The sequence below is a fragment of the Saccopteryx bilineata genome, chromosome 1 (assembly GCF_036850765.1).
Source record: "Saccopteryx bilineata isolate mSacBil1 chromosome 1, mSacBil1_pri_phased_curated, whole genome shotgun sequence".
In the NCBI taxonomy this organism is placed as follows: domain Eukaryota; kingdom Metazoa; phylum Chordata; class Mammalia; order Chiroptera; family Emballonuridae; genus Saccopteryx; species Saccopteryx bilineata.
Window position 1 is genome coordinate 254,439,035 of NC_089490.1, and position 27,645 is coordinate 254,466,679.

Sequence of the window (27,645 nt, forward strand, 5' to 3'; positions counted from 1 at the left end):
ACAGAAAACTTATCTACCAACTTTATTACTTACCTATCAAATATCTTATTTACTACATCTAAAACCAATATCGCCATGGTTAAATAGCTACCCATGTATTAGAGCTTAAGATTCATTAAATAAAAACCAATTTGTGGCAAATATTCACACAAACCAAGAAAAAAAAGATTTCCAGATTTTTATTTCTGGAACTGGACAGGTATTAAAGTACAACAAATACAAAATAATGCTCAAAAAAATCAGTGTTTATGTACAGATATTAAAATCAATGCAACAATAGCAACTTCCTCTTGAACATCTGGTACTACAACTTGTTCTGATTGTCACTAATTCATCTCATACTCACAGGGTACTTAGTTCAAATGGGGACCATTGGAATCGCTGGTTTTCTAAGAGGAATTTTCATATCTACCATAGTTAACAATAAAACTAATTAGTTTCCTCCTTTTAGTGAAAAAATTAAGAACTTTTTTAAAAACATAGTAATGTCAATATTCTTATAAATTATTTAAATTTCCATTTGTAGATAATGTGCTTTGAAACTCCGGGCAAACATCTCCTTGGTGGTCAGGTTTATGCCTTAGTTTACATTCAAAGTTGAGTCACTAGAGACTTTGGTTACGTTAATTGGCATCACGTTCTCAGATACATAAGGACCCTCAATTTTACAAATGAAAAGGAAACAACTGAACAATGCTTTGACCTAATTGTACACACTTTAGTACTATTTGTTTAAAGAGTTTCTACATCCTTCAAGTAAATTCAGCAGCTGACCCGGACAAGAGGAAAAGCAAGCATGTAGAGAGCCACGTGGAAAGGCGAAGCGTAGCTCACGCGGGAAGTATTGCTCCGGTCACAGCACCAACCCCACGTGGCCCCACCCCACCGCAGCTCTCCGCACAGAAGACACACAAGCCAACAGTGCAGCTGCTCACCATGGATTTTTGGTTTGTTCATACGAAAATAATGCAGCAAAGGAAACAAAACAAAAAGAATTTATCACAGTTTGTTATAAGAATTGTGCTTTAACACTTGGTAAGAAAGGCATTATTGTTTCTTCATAGGATTGCAAATCAGTTCTTCCCATGCTCTCAGACGCAATTCTTCTAATAAACAGTAACAAATTCTGTGTTAAGATGCTTAAATGGAGAGGGAAAAAGTTAAAGAAAGTTCAATAAATAGCTATTTTACATGAAGAAAGTCATAGTGGTACAATTTATGTATGTCACATCAAGCATGCACAAAAATGGTATTATACATGGCAGAGTCAGAAAATATTGAATTGGATCTAAAAAGATATGAAGAATTTACACATATATACAAAAATCTTGCAAATTATTGCCTCATTTTAACAAGGAATTAAAAGTAAACGTCACCAGCCAGTCGGCACTGAGAGGCTGAACCAGATTGGCATTAAAATATCTATGAAACTAGCTGGAATTTACTTTTCTCTCATATCATTTTCTGGATTTTGGTCAAAAATCTTTATTTAAATAACTAAAGTGTCTATTCAATTTGCTGATAATCAAAACTGTAGATAAGAAACACTGTTTCCATCTTGTATCAAGACCCCAGCAATGCATAGATAAACTGAACATATTACTGCTTCAGCTACAAAGAATGGGCGTGTTCACTTAAGTGCAACTGGTATTCATGAGCAGTCAGTCATCTTTGTGTAAATTGCTTTATACAGACCAGCCACTGTAAACCCAGAGTGGAAAGTAAAGTTACAACAATGGAAGATGACGGCCAGTATCTCACTAAGTTACAGAAGTTGTATTGATTTTTAACAAAAGAAGTAAAGTCCGAAGCTCAGCACAGCACCGCAGCTACAAGAAGCTGGCAATGTGGATAAAAATGTCTGAGCGCGACACTCGGCCCAGGCCACACGTCACTTACTGTGTGCACAAAGGAGTGCTAGACTCCAGATGTATAATTAAAGACTGACTTCATGTTACTAATTTATCTACTTTTGTCCACTGGGCTAAACAAAACCGTATGGTCAATGTGCTATACTGCGTAAACACTTCAAAGCTATCTTCATTAAAATGCTGCAAAGAAAAACAAGAACACACATCATCCAAACTAAGGATGTCATTGCAGTTCACAGTTTGTATAATAAATACCCTCCCTGTCCATCACCTACTAAGGTCGCTACAGCCTACCTGCTTGTCAGCACACCTTGAAGCGACGTATACTTACAAAGATCAGCAATGCAGCCAAACATTTAAGCTTTATGCAAAGCAAGAGAACTAGTAGAAATTGGAAACTTTAATTAAAGTGGTGCAAATAAAAAATTTTAAAAATTAAAATTCTGTTTTAACTAAAATATAAAAGCAAAGCTTATTGCATCCTAATACTGTATCACATACTGTTTGTTTGAATTCACCTTATACGTTAAAGATGCATGTTTATAGAGCTAAAAATGGCCAAGGTTTATGACAATGGCTTCTCATTCACGTTTGCAATAAAAATAAAACTGAGTTTGAAACGCATCTGTCTACCACTTTCTAAAACTTAAAAGTGGTAACGTACCATTCTATTTCAGACAGTAACTTAAGATTTTTCTTGCCAATGGGTCAAGCTAAACAGAAACGTTTAAATATACTTCAAGGTTCTGCTGCATCATGTGTGAAATCTACAGGTCCCCCCCAAGCATTAACACTTTGAACTGCAGTGCTACAGACAACGTAAGAGGTGTCCCAAAATGTAAACCGTGAGTGGCAGCACCCACCCTGGGCTCTGCAGACTGTGCCGTTCCAGCACACTGCCTCAGGATAGACTAAATCAGCAATGACTGGTGTGGTTTTACAGTGACAGTCTTGACAGTGGTGGACAAAAACCCCATCTGGGTACCACATCTTCAGACGCCAGATCTGTAGCCAGTGAGTGAGTCACAGAAAGACCTCCCGAGAGGAGAGGACCGCCCTGCGGAAGGTGGCCCTGCTCGAGTCCAGATCGGGACCGGGCAGCGTTCTTGCCCGCACGCAGGTCCCCGTGCCGCTCCGTGAAGACGGACTCGCTGCTGTGTAAACTCAAGTGCTCTTGGTGGAAGAACGTGAGAGAAGTTTCCATTAAAAAAAAAAAATTCTTGCATGTTTGTGCAGTTTAAAGAAACCTGTCCCTGCTTTTATTTAATTAAGAAAACCAAAAAAAATTGCTACATTGAGCAGGGATCAGGGTCGGTACCTGTAAACATTGTTATCCGCTGCATCCATTACGGCAAAAGGAGCTGACACAAAAAGAAGCCACTCCATTCAGTTCAGAACCCCTGTGCTGGTTTTGAGCCGGTGGCCTCGGTCTACAGGCTTTAAAAGTGGGGACAAGAAGAGACTAGAAAAAGGAGAGAGTGGGCGAGAGGTATTGGGAGATAAGGAAGAGACGAGCAGAGCTTAAAGCTGCACCACAGAGTTCAGTCCTCTTCCCAACTCTGCTGATCACAGTTCGTTTCCACATGTATGGATTGAAAAATGAAAATATTCTTGATAAATCAAGATATAGTTCTATACATACTGACATCACTGATGTCATAGAGAGACGTTCACACTTCCAGTGAAAGACTAGGCAAACCCAACATCCCCTCCGGTTCACCGGCGTGGCCGGCCGGCGCCCAGGCCCGCGCTGCCCGCATCACTCAGAATGCAGGGCAGCGTGCTGGTGCAGAGCGTGGGCGCTGATGAAGCCGTTGGTCTCCCCGGCAGACAGGCTGCCAAAGTCGGCCACAGACACGGCCATCTTGGCACTGGCGATGTGATGTGTGTGATTCTCAAAGTCCACACCCAGGTTACTGACGGAAACCTCGTTCATGAAGGACTCGGGGACAGCAAGGCCCATTTTCAACCTCTTTGCTGGTCTTTCGGACTCCTCCCCGCACATGTTCATGGGGTTCAGCTCCGAGGGATAAAACCCAGTCTCAAATAAATTAAAACAATCACTCTCCCCATTGCTGGGCAGGGTGAGCAACTCCTCTGTCACCACGGGCACGTGAGTCACTTGTCCACGGGGCGTGCTGCCCAGTGGAGGAAAGCCTTCCTCCAGACAATTCACGTCCGAGGGGTTGCAGCCGGTCGCAACACTGTTGGTCAGCGCTTTAAAAAAAGAAAAGAACGGTTTAAGGAAGTGATCCGTGGTCCCACGTCATGAAACTCATGAAACGAGAGGAGCCATGTTGCCCTGAGCTACGGAACAGTGTGTGTGAGTTACCTGTCAGGTCACCTGCGGTGAACGAGCTGAGGATATTCAGCTGCTGGTCAGGAACCGGCTCCTGTCGGCTGGAGGCTGAGGCGGGAGAGCCGACCGTCCCCCCCAGAGTTTCCGTCTCGTCCACCAGACGGTCCATGTAGTCCCTGGAAAACATACCCAGTTACCTCATGACCGCAAGTCCCATCCCAGTGAGAAATCCAGGTCCCCGAGGTCGAATCCAGCACTCACGTGACTCCAGGGTGGTGGTTGTAGCGCTTCTTTCCAAACCTGGTCTGCTGAGCGAAGTAGTCATAGCGCTCAGACTTCTTCCACATGTAGTAGAACGCCACGCACTCCGCCACGGTTCGCGTCCTCACCTGGCGGCCCAAGTCAAATCCAAAAAGAAGACCCGATACATTTATTAACTTTGCAACTTCAATCCATGGGACATTCTCTCTCCTCTCAATTATGAAATCCTGAACATTTTTTTTTTTAATTTTTTATTTATTCATTTTAGAGAGGAGAGGGAGAGACAGAGAGAGAGAAGGGGGGAGGAGCTGGAAGCATCAACTCCCATATGTGCCTTGAGCAGGCAAGCCCAGGGTTTCGAACCGGCGACCTCAGCATTTCCAGGTCGACGCTTTATCCACTGCGCCACCACAGGTCAGGCGAAATCCTGAACATTTTATCAGTGAAATGTCTCTACATTCATACTATTTAATAATGAGGCTACCCTCAAAAGCCCAAGAAATATTTTTTATTTAAACCAGAATGTGTTAATTTATAAAGTAAATGTGTCTCTAGAAGTTATCTTACACCTTGATTACACAGCCTACACCAATGGCTTTTCCGTTCCGCACTGACCCCTCCCTGCGGTTCTGACTGCAGCAAAGGCCTTCTCAACCCTGAGGGGGCAGTCCACGAAGGGCCTGCACTGGCATCTGTGGATCCCTAACAATTAAACGCAGGTACACTTCTCTGGGGAGAACTGCAGCTTCATCATACTATCAGAGAATCCTAAGAATCACCTAAAAAAATCTCCTAATAAAGGGTCATAACAAGGCTACAGGACACAAGACACAGAGTGAATGTGCAAAGGTCAGCTGCTTGCCTGCACACCAAGAATGAACAATGGATATCTGAAATTAAAACCACAGTGCCTTTCTAAATCCAACAAGGCACACGCAATATCTACGTAAAAAAAACTGCAAAACGCTGATTTAAGAAATCCAAGATGATCGAAGTAAATGGAGAAAGAGTACATTCATGGATAGGAAGACTCGTTACTGTTAGAACGCCAGTTCTTCCTAATTTGACCTATTAGATTTAGTGCAATCCTGAACAAAACCCCAGCAAATTATTTAGTAAATGCTAACAAACTTGAGTTTTTACAAAAAGGCAAAACACCCATGACGGCCAACACGATACTAAAGAACGGAATAGGAGAGTGGGCCGGGCTGATTTCAGAGCTGACCACAAGGCTGGGGTAATGGTGACAGTGAGAGAACAGAGAGCCCAGAAACAAACCCACAAACACAGTAGGCTGATGTCTGAGAACAGGAGAGCCCGTGAAGGAAGGAAAATCTATCTCGCAACAAATGGGGCTGAAAAAAATGGACATCCACATGCAAAAAAAATCTAGATCGGTCTTAGCATTTTTCACAAAAATTAACTCAAAATGCATTATAGGCCTAAATGTAAAATGCAAAACTATAAACCTTTTAGAAGATAACCTAGGAAAAAACCTGGATGACTTTGAAGATGGCGATAACTTTTTAAATATCACAGAAACCATGATATAAGAAAGAAAAATTAGTTTAGACTTCATTAAAAATGAAAAGACAAGCCACAGGCTGGGAGAAAACATTTCCAAAACACACGTCTGATAAAGCACTGTTATCCAAAACATACAAAGAAGTCTTAAAACTCAACAGTAAGGGGGAATAAAACAAAAACACCTGGTTAAAATGGGTTGAAAACCTGACCCAACATCACAGAAGACACACAGAAGTCAAAGCAGCACAAGAGAAGATGCTGCACATCCTGCCATCAGAAAAGGAAAGAAAGACGCCACTTCACATCTATTAGAACAGCTATAACCTAAAACATGAACACCCAGTGCCGGCAAGGATGTGGCTACAGGAACTCTCACTCCTTCCTGGTGGAATGAAAGATGGTACAGCCACTGTGAAAGACAAGTTTGACAGATTTCTAAAACACCGATCAGCCACCTGGACATAGGACCGTATGATCCAGCAGTCATACCCACTGGTATTTACCCAAAGGTGGTGAAAACTTCTGTCCACAGAACCTCCACACAGATGTTCTCAGCACCTTGACTCTTACCTGCCAATACCTGAAAATAACCAGATATCCGATGACACAAGAAATGAGCTATCAGAGGCCACGAGAAGACATGAGAGACCTTGAATGCGTACTGCTAAGTCAAATAAGCCAACCTAAAAGGACTCCATGCCATCTGGTCCCAACGACAGGACATGCTGGAAAACGAAATCCTATTGGAGAAGGGTAAAAAGACCAGTGGCCCCCGGGGTTGCAGGGAGGGGTGAACAGGCAGAGCATGGAGACTGTAGGCAGTGGGGCTGCCCTGTATGGCACTGCCATGCTGGACACACGTCATCAGACCTGTGTCAGAGCCCACAGGATACACAGCACAAGAGTGAGCCCCAATGTAACTAGGGACTTAGGTTAATAAAACTGTATCGGCCCTGGCCGGTTGGCTCAGTGGTAGAGCATGGGCCTGGCGTGTAGGAGTCCCGGGTTTGATTCCCGGCCAGGGCACACAAGAGAAGCGCCCATCTGCTTCTCCACCCTTCCCCCTCTCCTTCCTCTCTGTCTCTCTCTTCCCTCCCACAGCCAAGGCTCCATTGGAGCAGAGTTGGCCCGGGCACTGAAGATGGCTCCATGGCCTCTGCCTCAGGCGCTAGAGTGGCTCTGGTTGCAACAGAGCGACGCCCCAGATGGGCAGAGCATCACCCCCTGGTGGGCATGCTGGGTGGATACCGGTCAGGTGCATGCAGGAGTCTGACTGCCTCCCCCTTTCCAACTTAAGGAAAAAAAAAAAAAAAAAACCCTGTATAAATATTGGTTCATTAACTGTAATATACCTGTCACAGTACTGTAAAATACTGAAAGCTGTGTGTGTCGGGGGAGGGGTATAAGGCAACTCTACACACCTTCTGATCAGTTTTTCTGTACACCAAAAACTGCTCTAAAATAATGAAGTCTTTTGATTAAAAAGAAAAAAGCCTTAAATATGCACCTACCCACCTGACTACTTCAGAACCCTCTGTTCCTTTACGGTGAAGAGGTAATCATAATGATTCCAAACATTAGAATTTACACACACTTTTTAACAAAATATATTTTAGAGCAGTTTCAAGTTCATAATAGACTTGAGCAAAAAAGAGTTCCTACACACCTGCTCCCCGACCTGAACATCTGTCCAGAGATACATCCCCTGTAGTCGCTGAACCTGCACTGACACCCACCACACTGACCCCCACTGCCCGAAGTCCACCGCTCACGTGAGGCTCATTCCTGTTGCTGCACGTTCTGTGGGTCTGACGGAAGCAGAATGGCATGCACCCCCTGTGCCCCCCGTTTACTGGCACACAGAGCAGTCTCCCTGCTCTAACACCCTCTCTGCTCTGCCTGGTCCTGCCCTGACCCCCACTACCCCCGAATCGCTGATCTCTGTGCAGTTTCCCCAAGTCTGCCTCTCCTGGAACCACAGTGGCTGGAATCAGACAGCATGCAGCCTGATTTTCAGATGGAATTTTTTGTGTTAGCAATATGCATTTAAGGGTCCTCCACGTCTTTCTGTGGCTGGGTAGCTGATTTCTTTTTAGACCTGAATGATATTCTATTATATGGATGTACCACAGTTTATTCATTTACCTCAAAGGACATCTTAATTGCTTCTAAGTTTTGGCAAGTATGTAAAAAAACTCCTATATACATTTGTGAAAAAGTTTTGTGTGGACGTAAGTTTTAACTCCCTTGGGCACAGCTGCCGGACTGTGCGGGGAAGAGTGTGTGTAGTTTGGTGAGAAACTGCCGCCTGGTGGCCCCAGTGTCTGCACCCTCATCAGCAGTCATGTTTCTGTTGCTCCGTGTCCTTCCAGCATTCCATATTATATTATTTTTACTTGCTTTTAGGAACCAATGTTTCTTCACCAACCGCACTTCTTGCTAAAGAAAACATTTTGAGACCACAAACCTCTGAATAGTTTAGAAAGAAATGAAAGTCAAGGAAAATAGTAGAAATGAGACTTTCCGAAAACTCAGTAAGCCCATTTTCTGGGAGTAGTAGAGTATACCGTGTGTGTGTGTGTCAAAGGCACGTGTGTGCACAGTCAGCCATCCTATGAGCAAACTCCCTTACGCTGAGAGCAGTGTTAGAAATATTAATGGCAGGAAAGTGTAAACAAGTTCTTCTTGTTTTCCTACCCAAGTGACCTGAAAATTAGTTGCTTGTTCGTTGCATTTCTGAAGCAACTTCTCTGCAGTCATCTGCCCAGCTTACCTTGTTCTTCTGTATCAGGTAGAAATCCTTCCCAAATAGCATGAGTGCGTGCTCGAAGCTCCGGCACTCCTCCTCCGTCCACGCTGTCATTCCCTCTGGGGAAATTTCAGAACAGAATTCACTGTCCTCCGACTCTGTTCTGTGAACCACTGGTTTACTTTCAGTATGATTTCCATATAAAAGGCCGTGAGCACACACTCACTCAAATTCACACGCATGCACATGTTCTATGTGTTGGAGATTTGTTAGGATTAGCAAAGTATGCACACTAGAAATCACATCAAAAAGTCTAGAACATGAAAATAAAAACACTACAATTTTTTTTTTTTTGCTGCTACATGGTGGGATAAGAATTTAATGTTTTTTCTATACTTTATACTCATTGTTATTGTAATTGTCTTTCAAAACAATGAGCATGTATTTTTTTAACCAGAGAAAAAGGTTCTTTATTTTATGGAAAAAGAAGCCTTATTTTGGTCTTATATCAAAACTAGAAGTTCTTTAAATGGAAGCCATAAATAATCCATACTTATTTAAAGTCAGTCTTCTGGGTGCTAGACTCTGGAAATACAAAGGAAATAAGGAACAGCGCATGCTCTCAGAACACTAGCTCCCACTCAACTTCCTGGCAGATGTCAATTTTAGTGAACTCAAATCAAACTAATAACTTGAGGCAGAGGAGACCGGAAGTCTCACTCAATGACATGGGGGCCAGGCCCCCAAAGCCGTTAATAAGGAGTCCACAAGAAAGTTCAAAAATAGTGTGAACTAAGAAAGACACCAGCATTTTAGATTTTGACAGTTATGAGAACTTAAAATAATTTTTTCAAAGCAGCAGCTTTTAAAAGGAAAATATTTCAATCGATTATTGCATCCAACAGGTTTCAGTGTACTGTCTGCAGCTTTTATATTTTTCCCAGCCATTTCTATAATACCACTAAGTGTCATTTCACTCTGCACACATTTAGTGGGACCTGTGGGGTGTGCAGACCATCTGTGTAATGATAACACTTGAACCTGAAGTCAACCATTTTCCCTGACACACACACACACACACACACACACACCAAAACCTAAGTATTGTAAAAATCTTATTACATAATCACTAAAAATACACTTCTTGGAATAAACTCAGTGGAATATATTATACACATTTTCTCTTTTAAATCTTTAATCTCTTTTCATTTCCTGTTTTTTAAAAAACTTTTTTCCCCAATGAAATTGTAAAATCATTTTAAAAAATTACTTTGGGTATATTGTCATCTCTGGGGTCTGCTTTGCTCTGTAACTATTTCTTCATGAAAGTGGAGGTGACAGGGGAAACTAATTTGTATGTGAACAAGCTCTGGTACGTCTAAAAGTAGAGGGCAAGAGAAAGGAAAACATTATTCGCTACAAAGATAAGAAAACAAAGACCTTACAAGCGTGTGACAGGACTGTACCGTACTTGGCTTATTCTGATCCCCACATGACCATCCCTTGTTATCCCCTCTCATGACCCCAAGTCTCACCTTGAGACGCCTTCCCGCTGCAGCAGTACCTTTCAACAGCTTCCTGTATGTTATGGTTACACTTGAGAAGTTCATATAATGCCTAGGAGAAAGAGGAAAAAATATTCCATACAAATAACCAAAAGTTCACAGGTAACATTAAAAACAAACGAAGAAACAATCAGGTGTGCTTTAAAGTCCTGGCTGAAATGGTCTCTGACTTCAGGATACTTGGGGGGGTGTTTGCTCAGACATTTTGTCCACACAACTGTCCTGCAGGTGGACGTCAGTATCCCATGAGTTCCTTGCTTATTCTCACTCCACGGCTCAGATGTCATCTCACACTATTATTTTTTACTTCTTTTTTTATTTCCAGGCCTTCTGAGCTGGGGGAATTCCCTATTCTATATTTTTTCTAGCTGGGAAAAAAATGAAACTATCTTTTTATCACCAGCCTCCTGCCTTTGAGAGTCTCAGAATGAGAGAGGAGAGCAGCAGCAGGCCCAGACAGAACCAGGAGCTGCAGTGACAGACTTGTAATGGGCTCAGCTGTTTCCGGCTGCCATGTAGGGTGTCTTTCTTTTTTTTTCTTTGTGAGAGACAGAGAGCAACAGAGAGAGACAGTCAGGAAGGGAGAGAGATGAAAAGCATCAACTCATAGTTGCAGTACCTTAGTTTTGCATTGATTGCTTTCTCATATGTGCCTTGATGGGGTGGGGGGGGGGCGGGGCTACAGCAGAGCGAGTAACCCTTTGCTCAAGCCAGTGACCTTGGGCTCAAGCTGGTGAGCCTTGCTCAAACCAGACTGGCCCATGCTCAAGCTGGCAACCCCGGGGTTTTGAACCTGGCTCCTTCCACTTCCCAGTCCGATGCTCTATCCACTGTGCCACCGCCTGGGCAGGCTTGTCTTTTTTTTTTAATCAGAATTTTCTTCCTATTACATCTGTTTAAAAGTATAAACATACGAAATAGAAGTGGACAGAAATTAATTTAAAGTTAAATAATAATCCACCTTCCCAAGTTTCAAGAAAGGCAAGGATAGCTCAATATTGGTAAGTCTGTAATATGTCAATAGGTTAATAAATCAATACATTAATAGTCATTAAAAGCAAATCTCAACATCTGCTTTTAAGAAAGCATCTGGTAAGTTAGTACCCATTTCTAGTTTAAAAAAGACAAGCTACAGTATGTGGTAGTTACAAGTAGGTGGTGACTACTTTACCATAAGGCAGCTTACATCGAGCTAGGGGCTGGCATTATTCTGACTGTAAAAGCCTTAGCTGTGTCACCCTACACAAAATGCATGCCTGCAACCAATAGTGCTACAACGTCTCTGGAAGTTGCAGCTCAGGGAGTGAGACACAGAACAGAAACAAGAGACAACAGAGGTGAGGAAGGAGCAGAGCTGCATTTCAGTAATGACTTCAAGACCAGAACACCTGAGAGATACAATATGGCTGAAAACCACTATATTAGTAGTTTCAAAAGCTTGAGAAAAAAATTTCAAAATATTTATAATTAGTATTCTTCTATATCAATGATATACAATTATAAATAGAACAGAGGTCTCATTTACAATAGCATTGAATATACACACATATTTAAAAGATATTGAGGAATTAAGTTAATTGGATACATGTCATGTTCAAACAAAATCATTTGAGTGATAAAAAAAAAGGTCAAATAAATAGAGTCACAGGTCATGTTCTTGAAGTGTGAGGTTTAATGTTTCAAAGGTACTACTTCCCCTAAAATTAATTCATAGTTTTCATGGAATATCAGTAGAGAAACCCAATGGGACTTCTCTGGATGGCTAATAAGACCACTCTGAAGTTCAGCTGGTAGGGCTGCTCTGTGGTCATTAGGAACAAGTCTAAGTCCACCTGTTCCTGGGCACTCATTAGTCAGTATCACACAGGCTGACAATGCAGAGTGAAAAGTATATGGGGGGGGCAAAGTGACATCAGAGGGCAAAACAAGGGGTATTCAAAAAGCCCTCCATAGGCAACAGTCCCACCCCCAACCCCATACCACAGGACCAGGAGAGAGAAGTAAGACCAATCCAAAAATACCCATAATCCAAAAATGTCCCATACAGAATGTTTAAATAAGTGGTATTACAACTACAGAATGGAACACAGTCATCAAGAATGAGGGATAAAAGAATTCTCAATGGCACAGAAAAATAAGATTCCATGGTTAAAGAATGTGAAATAATATCTAACTTAAGGTGTGTGTATATGTATAGAAAAAGGGGCCTGAAGAAAACAGGTAGAATGATGTGTAGAGTAGCTACCACTAGGTCTTGAGAAATTTATTTTAACCAGTATTTTCCAAGTTTTAAAAACCTATCAGAAAAAGATATCCAAAAAACCCCACAAAAACATAAAGTTTAGGAGATAAAGAAAAAAAGAGGTATCAAGTAAGAAGTATTTGAGTCAGATGTAAGCCCAGCAGGAAGATACACGAGTTGGCGGCTGTTGCGAAGAAGTAGCGGTTGTACCTGTTCATTGTCCCTCGTGAGCGTCCCTGCCGGGTTCCGATCCATCGCCCTCTCATTTCCAGTTCGCAGCGAGGTCTCAACAAGGTACTCCTTAACTGTGCTCTCCAAAACCACACCCGGACGCCAAAGCAACTGGTCTTCATCTTCATACGCTGATGAAGAAAAACCCCGTTAAATAAAGTACGGTAGAGAGAGCAAGCACACTTGGAGATGCACACAAGTCCTGCTCCTCCGTGACAGGCTACCACTGCGACAAGGAACTAACCCTGAGGATACCAGCAACGTGATTATCTGGCAGGTGAGGCTTACATTAGCAAAGGCTTAAAATTTTTTTTTAACTTTATTAAGAACCAAAGGTTCCAGGAGCTAAAGCAAGTAGCTTTTCTGGTAGTTGAATTTTACTAACCAGTCAGGCTTTGCATGTCTAGTAAAGTCTAATGTAAAACCCCATACTGGTGTCTTACAATCTCCTAATGAGGGGCTAAAAGTAACCTCTGTAATGTCTTTAATAACCTCAATGGAATTTTCAACTCCCAGAATGGCTCTATGAAATGTCTGGTAGTTAAAAGTTGACAAAAATAAATAAAAACCAAAATATCTGCCAATAATGAAATACCCAAGAAAGGTGTATTTCTTTCCCTTCACTCATTTCCTCCCAAAAGTTGATGTTTTATTTATAGAAAGCAGATTAATCAAAAATGAAAAAAGATTAATAATAAGAGAAGTAAACTTTCTACACTGTCTTAAAGAGGCTGATATATATTGCCTGACCAGGTGGTGGCTCAGAAGATAGAGCATTGGCCTAGAACGCTGAGGACCCAGGTTCAAAACCCCAACATCACCAGCTTGAGCGCAGGGTCACTGGCTCAGCTGGGGCCCCCAGTCAAGGTATGTATGAGAAAGCAATCAATGCACAATTAAGGTACCACAACTATGAGTTGATGCTTCTCATCTCCCTTCCTATCTCTGTCCCTGTCTGTCCCAGTCTCTCTCTTTCTTTCTTGCACTTAAAAAAATAAAAAGAGGCTGATGATGTATTAATAAGCAAAGTATCACTAAAACAGGTGTATTTTTTATGAACGCACAATGCTGTCATACGCAGCATCTACACCACACAATAAATACAGACAGCCTAAGTACTTCTCCCATTGCTTCAAGTGCAGTCCCTCCTCCAAGTGTATAGCAAGGACTAAATGTAACTGATCAGTAATTTACTGAGAGCTCACCAGTGTCAGGGCCATGCTAAGGGCCTCATATTCATGATGGTTTGAGGCAGGCATCGCCATGCCCAGTGAGCAGGACAGTTAAACGTAAGATACACCTGTGCAGCACACGACTGACTTCTGGACTAAGCTTCTGGAACCAGTTTCTTTACTATTTTGTCAAAACCAACACACATAAAATAGTCTGGGTTTGTTCCCTCCCAAGACAGAGAAAGCAGAGCTGAGAACACTAGCTCTACCATGTGTGCTCTGAGGACCGAAGAGCTGAGCAGGTAACTACCCCAGGCTGTGTGGCAGGTGGACAGGCAGGGAACTGAGGATAACCTGCTGCTGTCTACCTCCCCGGGACAACCGTCTCCCAGCACTCAAGAGCAGTTCAGGGAAAGTGCTGCTAGGACTGACACGGCTAACAGCTCCAGGTACCCAGTCTTCCCTCAGTCAGCAGGGGACCGTGACCCAGGAGGAGGAAGCACTCAGGAAGCACTGGCACTGTGCTGGTCTGCCGCCGTGACTACAGAGGGACGAACCGACTTGTCAGGGATTAGGTCAAATTCATATGGCCAGACCTGCCTGGTTCCCACGTTCAGCCAGGAGGTGTAACTATTTTTTCTACCCATATCTCTCCCTTCCATATTTTCAGAACCAGCTGTAGCTGGGACCTGCCAACAGTGTGAGGAGAAGCTAATGACACTTAAGAACGCCTTCATCCCACCCCCTTTCCTCTAGGGCTATGCAGGGGTTTCATCTGGTCTCTCTTTTACTCAAGTTTTCTTTCCAAGAGGACTGTGTCCTGACATCCTCATCATCTCACGGGAAAAGATTCTCCCCAATTCTACCACAGCAGGATGCAGGCCACGTGCTGCACCCTAAGAGGTGTTCACTATGTTCACAGGTGCCGAGCACACATGCTAAGACACACACGCGCACGACGCAGCGGAAGAGGTGCTGACCTCAAGTTCTGCACTGACGCAGACATAGACACAGCGACCCTGGCGAGGCCTACGGTTTCCCCGACTCCCCATCGACCCTCATACCAAGGCGGGTTTGCAGTCAGACCCTGCAGCAGCCTTTCTCACCTTTCTGGTCAGCGTCACACTCCCCGAGGTAAGGGGGAATCTCCGCCTGGTACTGCAGCCCGATCATTATTTCCTACAGGAAATCCAGAAGGAAGACAACTCATTTCAGTCACTGCAGGTCAAAGAAATTTCATCACATAATAACAAAATTTCTTAAATTATTTAAAAACAATTTTACAAGCTACTTGAAGACCTGAGTCAAAATGGTCCACAACGTTATGATGGTAACTCAACTTACCCTCCTCAAATCCTCAGGGGAGTTGCCACTGTCTGTTTCAACGTCTTCAACCTCGGACTCTTTATCCCCGTCACAAGTAGTGTTTGCTTAAAAGAAGGAAAATTAAGTTTTAAAAACCACTTTTATTGCCTATTTTCGTAGCACCTGGAAGAGTGCCTGGCACATGATACTTATTAAAGTTTGCTGAATACATGGGATCGGCACAAGTAGACAATAAACCTCTTTCCTAGTCTCACATTTTTGACACGTCAAAGCAAAACTCTGAAAATGCTAAGATAGCAGATGGATCCTCCTAATGACTTGGTGTTCAGTCATGAAGTTTGGGAAGGCACGAGGCAGACACTGAGACACACACTAAGTCTGTCAGTTACGTCTTTGTGTACACATGTATTTGAACTTGTTAACTGAACCATTATAAATAATAAGCAAGCTGCATCTAAGAAATTATTTCCATTCAAAGACCTAACTATTACTAATACACATTAAGGGATAACATCAGGAAAGAAATGGATTAAATAAATCACTAAAAATAAAAGTGCTTTTTGAGCAACTGCTAGTTTTCGAAAACAGGAGAGCAGTAAGTCCAAAAAAGGCCTATAAAATTTCATGTTTGAACTTAGAACTGATTACCATAGCAACAGATGAGTCTCAGGAAAGAAAAGAGCCTTTTACAACTGAGCAAATGCTTTGATTTTTAAACAGAATATTAGTTGACCTCTATTCCCATAAAAAAAAAAAGTTATATTCTTATTCAGATTATAGTAGCATTTAAATTCACGGAAGTAAAAAACTTTAGACTACTTTGGCAAACCACTGAATGTGAGAACATGTGCCCAGGCTAGAGCAGCAACACTGCTTGCTATGCATCAGGGACGACTGGGTGGCTCACATCGCAAAGGCCGGGGGAAGAAATCGGAAGTTTCATGAGACGTCACGGACGGTGTCAGGTCATCTGCAGAAGACTGGGTCTCCTCGTCATCGCCCGACAGCAGGTCCTTGGCTATTTCCTCCTGTGGGACAGGAGCCAGAGCTGGAGTCAGCAATGCTCACATCTCAGTACCTATGACACCCACCCCAGGTGCTGCTCTGTACTCAGGTGTAACTGAGAACCGGCTGAAGTTCCCTTAGTTCTGACAGAATCTGAACTGCTATAATGCATGTCAATATTAATAAAATTAAGATAGTGACACTCAATAACTATACTACTGTACAGTTACAATAAATAATTCACCGAACTTGTAGCTATGCAGAGAATTATCTGAAGCTGCAGGCTAATTTTCAGTGACTAAATTTAAAACAAAAATCTTACTTCTAAGTGGCTAACAATTAAATTCACTTTCAGCCAAAATAAATAAAGTCAGCTTCCAGTACCTGAGGGTTTTGCATCCACAATTCAATCGTGGATCAAAAATACTTGGAAAAGATGTTCCGCTGTTGAGAATGTGCACTAGCCGTCAGGCCTACGGTGGCTGTGTCTGTACTGAACACATACAGACTACTTTTTCCATGTCATTATTCCCTAAACAACACAATATCGCAACTATACATTTATATTACATAATATTTATATTATGTATATTATACATTGTGTATGTATTATATGTTTATATTACATGTACAGTGTGTTAGCTATTTTAAGTCACCTAGAGATGATTTTAAGTAAATGGAAGGATGGACTAGGCCATTTTACATAAGGGACTTGAGCCTCCTTGGATTTTGGTGTTGGTGTGTGGGGTCCTAGAAACAGTCCCTCCCCCAACCCCCGACAGATACCAAGGGACAACCATAAATAGTCTCATAAGTCCACCATTCCAATAATCTGGGAAGTCCAACTAATGAACAGCCCTGACCAGTGAGATAACTTAAAAAGGAACAGGTCTAAATTCATTTTCATGTAAGTGTACAGTCGTCCCCGTGTTTGGCACGTGTTTGCTGGGTGACCACGCTCATTGAGGTCTGTGCGACATTAAAATGACATTTGACTGAGAAGGGGGAACATAACTCACAGGAAGAGGTTCCAAGATGTGGATTCCTCTCCCTGCCTGAGCTCGGAAAGGCGAGGAAAGCTCCCCAGGGATCTGTTAGCAGAGACAGTGGCTGCGTGAGTGTCCTTGGCAGGGACCAGCATCCCCACACCAGCCTGTCAGCCATCGCCGAGGCCCTGGCTGCCGCAGCCGCCGTCCCTCGCAGGGCCCAACATGTAGACTTCTCTCCAGCCCTCCCCACCTGAGCCCGCCTGGCTTAAAGGCTTCTGGGGGTTTACTGAGCAATGCATTCACGTGTTCACAGGACCAAAAGGGGTGAGGGCAAAACCTAAGTTTAGGCAAAATATGTCTAACATAGGAAAGATGGAAAAATTATGGAAGAATACTCACACATGCACAGGGTTATGAAGCTACTTACTACTACTGACAACAGTGTTTAAATCTGTCACCAAAGTAAGAGCCACGGGGGGGATGAGAGGTTCAAGGTTCAGAATTACACAGCCCTCCAAGTTAAGGACATCCCCCTGAAAACTGTCGGAGGCCCTGCCTGGCTGTGCTCTTTCAGGGGACCGCCCTCACCTTGTCAAGGGTCATGTCTGGCAGCTCATCCGCGAGTTCGCTGGGGGAGCTGTTGGCGCTGGAGTCTGCAGCGGCCGGCAGTGCAGGCTCGTAGCCGTAGAAGGCCAGCAGGTCTTCCAGGGGCATGCTTCCTTCCTGCGCAAGCCAGACACACGTGAGCTCAAGACACACCACAGGGGCCGCAGGCAATGGTGGTGCCCCACGCTCACAGGGCACATCCTCCACACGGTGGCGTCCAGCCAGAGTCAAGCTTTAGCTCCTTCTCCGTCTGCCAGAGAAAGCCTCGGGCACCAAGAGCTACCATTAACAAGTGAACAGGCACCCCAAAACTAACATCTCATCTGCATTTTCAGCATCACTTTACTACTGAAAGAATTCCTCAACTATTTGCCTTAACGCAGACTTTTATTTTTTAGCTTTCACAATGGTATGAAGATTTGCCTGGAAAACATTTCCAACCAACCAATCAATTAGTCAATCAGTCCGTCTGTGTAATTTTCAGCTTCTTTCCTTGCAATTAACAGTTTACCATTTGGTTTACTCTGTGTTAATAAGAAGACACCTGCCCTGGCCAGGTTGCTCAGTTGGTTAGTGTTGTCCCAACATGCCGAGGTTGGGGTTCGATCCCCAGTCGGGGCTCATGCAGTAATCAACCAATAAATACATCATAAGTGGTACAACAAATCGATGCTTCTCTCCCTCTCTCTCTCTCAAAGCAATTAAAATAAAAAGACAGCTGAAGCAAACCTTTGCCGAACATTTACTAACACCAACAATATTGTTAATAACATAATTATCCTTTCATATTCTTACTACTATATCTATCTTCTGTACTAGCTTTTTCGGTTTTATTTTCCTCAACCATCCAGTGACATTTGTATTATTACCATCACCTTACAGATGACAGCACTGTAGCTTAGCTCTGGCTTTAAACCCCAGGACCCAGGTATCTAATGGGCCCTGCCCACAGTGACAGTCTGTGTCCCCCCACAAACCCATCTGAAAACAAGCACTCCACAGCTGACCCTCAAACCGCAGGAGAATGAACTGCAGGGTCTGCTCAGATGGGGATTTTTTTTTTCCCAATAAAATGTTAGAAAAACTCTTTGGAAATTTGTGACAATTTAAAAAAACTCACAAACCTTATGATTTTCTTTTCTGTAGCTTATTTTACTGGAAGAATATAGTGTAAATACATATAGTATACAAAGTAAGTGCTAATTGACTACAGTATCAGGAAGGCTTCTGAAGAACCTCACCAGTGGCTTTCCGTTAGAGCCTATTAATAGAGCTCCTGGTTCTTTAACGTATAAAAGACATTTTTTCAAACTTCAGTTAGTAAATCCCAAAGTCTCTGAGGATCTGTGGTGACTGCATCAGCTTAGAAGTGTGTAACCCCAAGCCTTATCCCAGGTATAAGGGCTTTTCTCTTCTTGCTCAGGTATTTTGTTGGACCTAGCTAAATTTTCAGGGATGCAACTTAGTCTGGGTCACTTACAGATGAACTGTTTTATAAGCTGAAGGTTTTATATCAGGAAGAGAAGATTTAGAGTCAGAGGATGCACTAACTGTAACCATTACTGTGGGCAGATCACCTCGCCCCTCCCCCTCCATTTCCTCATCTGCAAACAGAACACTCCCGTGTCCTTGACCCTCTAACTCGCACAGGGCCTTGCACAGCAGCAGGCAGAACATTTCCATCCCCACTGTGCAGACTCCCACAGGAGCCCTCCTCCCTGCCCCCACCTGGAGACTCTCCATCTGTGCCCCATCTCACTCCACATGCCTGAGCCCAGGACAGGATGCCAGGAGCACCTGGCACACCTGATGGTGTCCGCGTGGGTCAGGGGAGACTGTCTCGGTGAGATGCAGGCCATTTTGATGTAACACCAGTCTGACACCTTAAAATGCCAGACGAAAAACAGTGTTCATAACTTCTTCAAATGCTTAAAAGTAAAAAACAGAAGGGCCAATGCCAAAGTCTAAATGGTACAAAAGACAAAAGGTCTTTTCTACTTTCTCATTCATAATGAGACATCTATATATTAATAAAAGCAAAAATATAAAAGTTTCTTTTTAAAAGGTATAGCTCTAGCTTGACCAGGCGGTGCTGCAGTGGATAGAGCATCAGCCCGGGATGCAGAGGACCCAGGTTCAAAACCCTGATGTCGCCAGCTTGAGTGCAGGCTCACCAGCTTGAGTACGGGGTCGCCAGCTTGAGTGTGGGATCATAGACATGACCCCACGGTTGCTGGCTTGAGCCCAAGGTCGCTGGTTTGAGCAAGGGGTCATTGGCTCTGCTGTAGCCCCCAGTCAAGGCACATGTGAGAAAGCAATCAATAAACAACTAAGGTACCACAACAAAAAATTGATGCTTCTTCTCTTCTCTCTCCCTTCCTGTCTGTCTGTCCCTATCTGTCTTGCTATCTCTCTCTCTTGCTAAAATTATAGCTCTAAATCTAGGGCTATTAGGTTAAAACAGCTCAGGAACATGAATAAGTTAAAATACAAAAAGACATGACTTAAACCTTATCTCAATGCTCAGTAAGGAAAATCTATTCACATATCTATTCTCTATATTTAACAAAGCTCTGCTATAAGAAAACTAACTTTATACATCTCTTATTTTCCATAGCAAACAATGTGACAAAAACCTGTTAGCACCAAAAATAGGCTATATTTAGTCTATAAATTGAGTTTATTTATGGTAAGTATGAACAGTTATTGTAAACTTTGAAAATGAACATTAATACCCAGCCCTATTAGCATGGACCAGGACCTAAATCACTGTTCCAGGAAGATTAATGGAAGACGTGACTTTAAATTATACAGAAATTATTTTCAGTGTCTTCTAAATATTAAATGATCCTCACTCTATTTGTTTCTCTGCTGTTTTTTACTCATTCATGGTTCATTAACCATTAATAGAGAATAGAGACATCATCTGCAGTTATGCGTTACTAGAGCAAGAACCCCAGCTCCGGAGGTAGAGATAGCCACTAAGATACAGCAGCCACCCCGTCCCTGCCGGAGGGAGGCAAGAAAAACCAGCCTTTCCAGGGAAGACGCAGCTCTCCCTGGAATGTACTCCAGGATCACCTACAGTATTTTGTCCCAATTTCCAAGAATATGATAAAGTGCCAAAAAGCAGAACCGCCTAAGGACAGAGAAGCTGAAGTATTGTAATACCTACAATTTTTCTGATTCTACAAATTGAGGAATAGACAGCATTACAAACCACGATTTAATTATACCTGTATTTACTAAACAAAATGAAAATCACAGGAACTAGGTATCTAAGTGAAAAGTGACTCTTTACTCTTATTTTTCTGTATCTTTCCCAGCTTCCTTTTAAAACTCACCACAGATGAAAAAGCAGCTATTACTACAATCTCTAAAAGAATAAAAACTGCAAGTCAAAAAAAGTTTTACCAGATCATAAAAATGCCTCCCAGATCACCCACACCCACCCACTTGGTTAACAGTAACCAAGTTAACACACTGCAAGAAGCTTTTAATTCTATTTCATTAACACAACAGCTGTCCATGTAGCTTAGACGCAGTCCAGCGCATCTGCACCATTTCCTTACGCTATGTTATAACTAGACAGTGCTCTCCCTATCTTTAACAAGCCTGTAATCAAGGCACACTGTGGAAACACCTGGGACTTCTGTCCCACACCCACGGCGTTGTCCCAACTCCAAAACCTACAGGGAAAAGCCTTCCGTGAACTTCACACCAAGCCACAAGTCTTGGCCACACCTCCCCACAGCTCCCCCTGCCCACTGTGTTCACAGTTCTGAGCATCCTATCTTAAAATCTGTTACTGTCTGTCTCTACAGTAGACTCCCAGATTCCAGGGACATTGAGTCAAATTGTTCATTTTGCAATCCCCAGATCTAACACAATCCTTGGTTTAGAGCTCGTGTTGCTGGGTTCTAATTCCTGGTCATTCTAGTTCACCCATCACAGACACAGGACTGAGCTGCCTGAGTCAAACCCAGGCCGAGCTCGTGGCTCCCAGGCATTGTCTCATCAGCAGCTGATATGCACCATCACCCCTTAAAGAAGCGATCCTGATTCTGATCTGCAAGACTTCTTCCTGACAGTTTCATCTCTATACTCTCAAATATGTTTGGCTTTTATAGGAGATATATGTACATTTTTTAAATGATAAACTCTAGCTGCAACTGTGTTGCCAAGTGAATGAAGAGTAGTTATAAAATTTCATCTGCAGCAGGAAGCCAGGTCCCAGCCTTGAAGACTGCCCTCTGTTCCCATGTAGTAACCCCAGTAACAGCCCACCCGGCCTCACAAAGTCAGTAGAGGACATGACATAAGGGATGTGCTTTGTTGTTGTCAAGAAGACTCAAAAGAGACTCAAAAGAGTATTATTATTATTTAATAGTATTCCTGAAAGGTTTTGTTATTCTGGGCTGTTTAGAAATTTGCAGATAAGGTTAATTTATAGGGAAGTGGAATCCTACATTTTTTCAAGGTGACCCCTCTGTAGCTCTCTCTTTGCATTCTTGTATAAATATGTGTTTAAAAGACAGGTCCCTGTGTCTGCCTGCCCTCAGAAGACAGTGTGGTCTAACCACACAGGGGGGACAAGGGTTCAGGGCTCAGTCTGGCGCAGCCCCTGACTGCACCTCCACCGTCCATCTGCAAGCCCGTCAGGTGGGTCTCCTGCACTGTGCTGGGGGCAGAGTCTAGTTAGTTTAACAGATATAGAGTAATTCTGGAAAACTAAAAAAAAAAAACGGACTTATCAGGTGACCCTCCAAAATAATGACAAGATCAGTGACATTCTATGCAAGTTAGATCAAAAACAACAGACTGTGAAATAATTTACAATAGAATTTCAAAAGCCTTTGTTGAAAGTTTGTATCAAAATACCAAAGTAACATCCTTTACCTTTTCTAAGTCTTCAATTTCCGAACTGAAGTTTTTACCCTCTTCCATCATTTCCTCTTCTTCAAGAGTTCTCTCATCATCGTAGTCATGGACCAGCATCTCCGCAGTGGGGTCAAAATCATGATCCTCGGAAGACAAAGACCCAACTGGAATAAAACAAACTTGGTCACTTTACAAGTTCACAAGGCTATTTACAAAAGAAAATAATTTCTGTTCTTCTGCCAGTTCCTTTTAATGTGTGCATGTAAGCTTTATTGAATACATTTACTATACACTTTACAGGTTATAAAGTAAGACCATACAGTTCTAAGATTTCTAAGCCAGCAAAGGACACACAGAATAACGTAACAACACTTTCATACGGGGCCTGATCCCTAAAAATAAAACTTATCACAGCAGACAAGTGACTTGTAAATGGAGTGGCCCTCAAAAATGTTCTAACAGAAAAGTCAAACTTGCTGATGAGGTTGGTTTAATACATTTGTCTACAGACAATGGAAAAAATGTTAGGAGGATGAATGAAATGTCCCAGACTCTGTTACACACTAAGGTCAACATTCCAGGAGAAGAAACTATGTTACCCAAATTCTAGACTTCAAATAAAGGTGCAAAATACAACAGAAATCTGGTTTTTGAACAAATACAAGTCCCTGTGAAGCAGCAATACAGCAGTTCAGTATTTAAAAGCCTATCTGATTCCATATCAGTACCAATCAGACACGCACAAAACTATCAAGGCATGCTTTTCTTTAGATCACTAAAAAAACTTTTAAGAGCCCCGGCTGCGTGGCTCAGTGGATGGGGTATTATCCCAGAGCACCAAGGTCATGGGTTCCATCCCTGGTCGGGGCACATGCAAGAAGCAATTAGTGAGTACACAACTAAATGGAGCAACTAGTCAAACAACAAGTTAATGCTTCTCTCTCTCTGTCTGAAATCAATGAAAACGTTTTTTAAAAAGTTCTTAAGATTTAGCTGAGGGGAATATAGAAAATCATATCTATAGGTTTTGGAAGTTGTATCTCATTGCAAGTTGTTTTGGTCAATTCACACTTGCTTCTGTAATTGTAATGCATTTTAATGGCAGATATGAAGTTTACAGGATGCTTTGAAAACAAAGCAGAAAAATAAATAAGATCCATAATCCCAAAAGAATACAATCAAATGATGAAAACCAGGATTTTACTCCAGAATCTAATTCCATTAGACCAGTGACTCTCACAGCAGGGAAGGAAGGAAGCATCAGAACCTTGGGGAGAAGGGAGGGAGAAATGGGAAGATGGACATTCAACATAGAAAATTTGATCTTTTTAGTCAAGCTATATAACATTTTGAAATTCAAACACTTAAGGATGGTATAAGAGAGATCATTACTAAAATACTGATCTAGACTTAAGATTTTTCACAATGGGAAAAACCACAGACCAACTCAGTGTTTCTAATTCTGAGTTTGGAGACATCTGATCATTTGCTCCAAATAGATATATAATTTCTATGAGACTTAGTTCTTTAGGAGGTTTACATTATGTTACTTTTTTAATGTTGATAATATTATCTGCTCATTTTAGAACCTGTTAAAAAAAAGTATTTATTAAATAGCTCAAAAGTAGGACATCTACAATTAAAATGTTTCTCTTCTTGAGGAATTCCTGGGAACCTCTGTGGTGTACCAAATGTCAGGGTGACACAGATGGTAACTTTTCACCCTCTTTGAGGGCAGAGTTCTGCCCTCTCTTGTCCTCACCACATCACTTGGCTTGGCACTGCAGGCTCCCTGTTAAAGTGGAAGGTATTCAATAAGAGCAGAGATGAGGGGCCTCAGGGTCTACTCTTGGCTTTGTCCCTGGCTTTCTGGGACCCGCGGCAAGTCATTTAAACTTTCTGGGCCTAGGTCCAGTTTTTCATTTGTAAAGCACACAGGGTTGGCTTTTTTTAAATGACCTCAAGAGTCTCTTTCAGCTCTAAAATTCTTTTAAAATTGACTAATCGATTGAAAACAGGTTATAAATTTGCTTAAACACACCAAAACCACACTGTCTTTTTGCTTTTTTATTTAGATTGCAACTTCTTAAAAGCAGACAGTGATATAAAATGGAAAAATTCCATTATCATCCAGATGTTTGGCATCCTGCACATATTCTTTTCCTGAAATCAGTTATAACAAAGAAATGTCTGTCTCAAAATTAGAGAAGTGTTTTGAAAACAACTTTTAAATATAAAGATGTAGAAAGCTATTTTTCAAATAGCCACACCTTTCTCATATTTGGTGTTACCTATTTTACAATACCCTAAATGATAATTAAAGGAGACCTCAAAAGGGGACTAAGTACACTTTTTTACAAAATAACCTGCAAGAAAATGGACCACTTGCTCCAAGAGCAGGGAAGGTGAAGACTTGGGAGCTCATCCAGGCTCCGCTGCAAACTAGGTGACTCTCTGCAGACTTACTCCAAAGTGTCGTCAAGTGTAAAATAAGGGAGTTGGACTAGTTCAGAGTTTTCCTGGAGACTCAGAGGGAAAAGTGGAGGCCAAGAGGGGCTGGGAGGAAAGGGTAGGAGACGGAAACAAAGCTACCCTCCCACTTTTCAGCACAGGCAGCAAGAGCTCTCACCAGGAGCCGCTTCAGGGGACACCAAAATCCCAAAATGTAGCAGTGATATCTATGCGCAGAGTACTGGGGAGAGCCCCTAGCTTCCATCATATGCCACAGGGTTTACTGGCCCCCAAAGAGTAAGAAAACACTGTACTCCATGATCTAAGGTTGTCTCCGCTCAAAAATCCTGTCACCACACTTTTCTATGCCAAACTTTATAGATTCAGGGCTTCTTTTGATAAAGCAGCTTTACCTAACTCTCAAATTTCCATTTCAACACAATCTGTAGACATTTCCCAATTATGAACAAATGTATGAGACGAAATCAGGTGGAGATGGGCATCGTGGTTTAACCATCAGTATCAGCAGCCCCACCGTTCTGAAAAATTGAGTCGATTTCGCAAAGCCACCAAAATTCACATCTTCACTCAATTTCGGAAGTTGTGGAAAGATGATTTCCGATTATCTCTTTCCGGATTGGGGAAGAAAAAAAAACACGCTACACGAAATTAAACAGTTGTCTGCTATCAGCTTTCTAACATGGTATTTTTTGAACAAGCAACAAAAAGGAACGAGTACAGAGAGGCGAACACTGAAAAGATGATTATGATTCAACAGTGCTGCTGGAAGGTTCTGTCATTCTAAGCTGATCCCAACAGCTCCGTTACCAAAGTGGGCACCAAAACTCGAACAAATGGAGAACTCGAGAACAAACTTTTGTGGGAGCACCTTCCGCAGCGGATCGGAGCCCCATCACCCTGCGGACCCACAGAAGGGGTGAGGAAACGGGACACACCTGGGCTGGAACTCCCGAAGGAAGCCTGCGGGAGAACAGAGAGCGTGCGGTTAGCTGCGGACCGGAGCGGGGACGACGCGGGGGTCCGGGTGCAGGACACAAGACACACGCCGCCCGCCCACCCGGCCTCCCCGGCTCCTCCCGGCCGCCCGGCCTCCCCGGCTGCGCGCTCGGCGAGTTACAGCCCCGGGACGGTTGGCAGCCCCGCGCCGCTAGCATCTCAGCTTCCGCGCCGCCGGCTCTCCCGAACTGGCCCGGCCCGGCCTCGTCCTCTGGCACCTGCGCACCCCGCGCCCGGGCCCCTGTCCGGGCCGAGCGGAGGCCGGAGCGCAGCGGACGGTCCCCGCACACAGAGTGGAGCCATCTGCTGTCCCGAGTGCGGGGACGCCGGTCCCCGCCAGGGGTCCAGTCCCCTGCCCGCCCGCCCCCACACTCCGCCCCGCGGTCCCGGGGGACGCGGCCGGAGCCCGCAGGGCACAGGGCCGCCCCGGGCCCGGGCGCAGCGCGCAAAGTGCCCATCGGCCCCGCACCGCCGCTGTCGCATCCCGCCCTCCGCTGTCCCCGCGCCCGCAGCCCGGACGGCGCCGCAGGAACGCGCTCCTTCAGCGGGCAGCACCGCAGCCCCCGCCCCAGCGCGCAGCGCCCGGGCTCCGCGTCCGCCCGCGGCCGCGATCGGCGCCGTCCCCGGCCCGGGGCTCGCTGCCCGGCGCCGCCTCCGTCCGCCCCGCGCGGCCTAGTTCCGCCGGGGCGCGCGCCCGCCCGCCGCCCTGCCGCTGTCCCTGCCTCCGCCCGCAGGCGCGGGAGGCCCGGGATGCCCAGGCTTGCTGAGGACGCGAGGACGCCGGGCCGCCCCGCCGCCTCCCGCCGAGCCCCGCTCACCTCCGCCATGTTGCTGCCTTCAGGGCTAGCGAGCGAGCGGCGCCGAGCAGGCCCCGGATGGCGCCCCAGCCAATCGGCGCGCCGGCGCCCGCGCGACCCGCCCCAGCCCCGCCCTCGCACCGCGCACCGCCCCTCGCCCCCCGCCCCCCCACCACGCGCGCGCCCCCCCTGGGCAGCCCTCCCCACCCGGCCACGCGCGCCACTCCCCGCCCCCGCCACGCGCGCCTCCCGCTCCGGCTGCGGTAAAGTTCTTGCTCAACCCGAGGCGAGCGGGGCGCGCACGGACGCCTGGGCGCCGGACAGACCCACGTCCAGCGCGTGGAGGCCCGAGACCCACCGACTCCGCGGGCCGGCGGGCGTGGGGGCGCGGGCAAGACACGCTCAGGGGCGGCTGCACAGACTTCCTCCACCGGAGAGAGGGAGTCGCGGAGCAGACCGACGTGCGACACTCGGGGACGTGGGGACGGGAAGCGCGGGATGACAGCACAGCGACCAGGCACCTGGACGTTCCTGGATGGTCCTGCCCGAGCGGGCCACGCAGACAGCGGCTCCCGCCGTGGACGGTGCCAGTGGTCACTTGCAAACAGGCTTTGGAAGACAGTGACATCGGCAGGGCACAGACCTGAGGATGAGCA

General features: G+C 44.4%; 1 protein-coding gene across 4 annotated transcripts; it reads right to left on the reverse strand.

Moving 5' to 3' along the window:
- Positions 1-164: 164 nt before the first annotated feature.
- On the reverse strand, positions 165-27,645 carry MIER3 (MIER family member 3). Of its 4 annotated transcripts, none has more exons than XM_066240974.1 (14): positions 27,348-27,645; positions 26,132-26,156; positions 22,743-22,888; positions 17,826-17,960; positions 17,268-17,339; positions 16,151-16,271; positions 15,262-15,347; positions 15,024-15,096; positions 12,725-12,876; positions 10,243-10,324; positions 8,732-8,826; positions 4,432-4,559; positions 4,204-4,346; positions 165-4,088 (listed from the first exon to the last, which is right to left on the reverse strand). In XM_066240974.1, exons 1-14 carry the CDS (start codon positions 27,615-27,617, stop codon positions 3,631-3,633), a joined length of 1,986 nt encoding a protein of 661 aa, XP_066097071.1. In that variant the 5' UTR covers positions 27,618-27,645; the 3' UTR covers positions 165-3,630. The 4 variants fall into 4 exon arrangements, with proteins under 4 accessions (XP_066097071.1, XP_066097089.1, XP_066097080.1 ...); XM_066240992.1 differs by lacking the exon at positions 27,348-27,645 and adding an exon at positions 27,011-27,082; XM_066240983.1 differs by lacking the exon at positions 17,268-17,339.

Excerpts from the sequence above, each read along its gene's own strand:
- MIER3 (XM_066240974.1), bottom strand. The coding sequence starts at position 27,617 with ATGTCACTGTCTTCCAAAGCCTGTTTGCAAGTGACCACTGGCACCGTC. Across the intron at positions 16,272-17,267 it reads ACATCTTGGAACCTCTTCCT|GAGGAAATAGCCAAGGACCT; the intron begins GTGAGTTATGTT and ends CCTGTCCCACAG. Across the intron at positions 4,560-8,731 it reads ACCTGATACAGAAGAACAAG|GTGAGGACGCGAACCGTGGC; the intron begins GTAAGCTGGGCA and ends TTGGGCCGCCAG.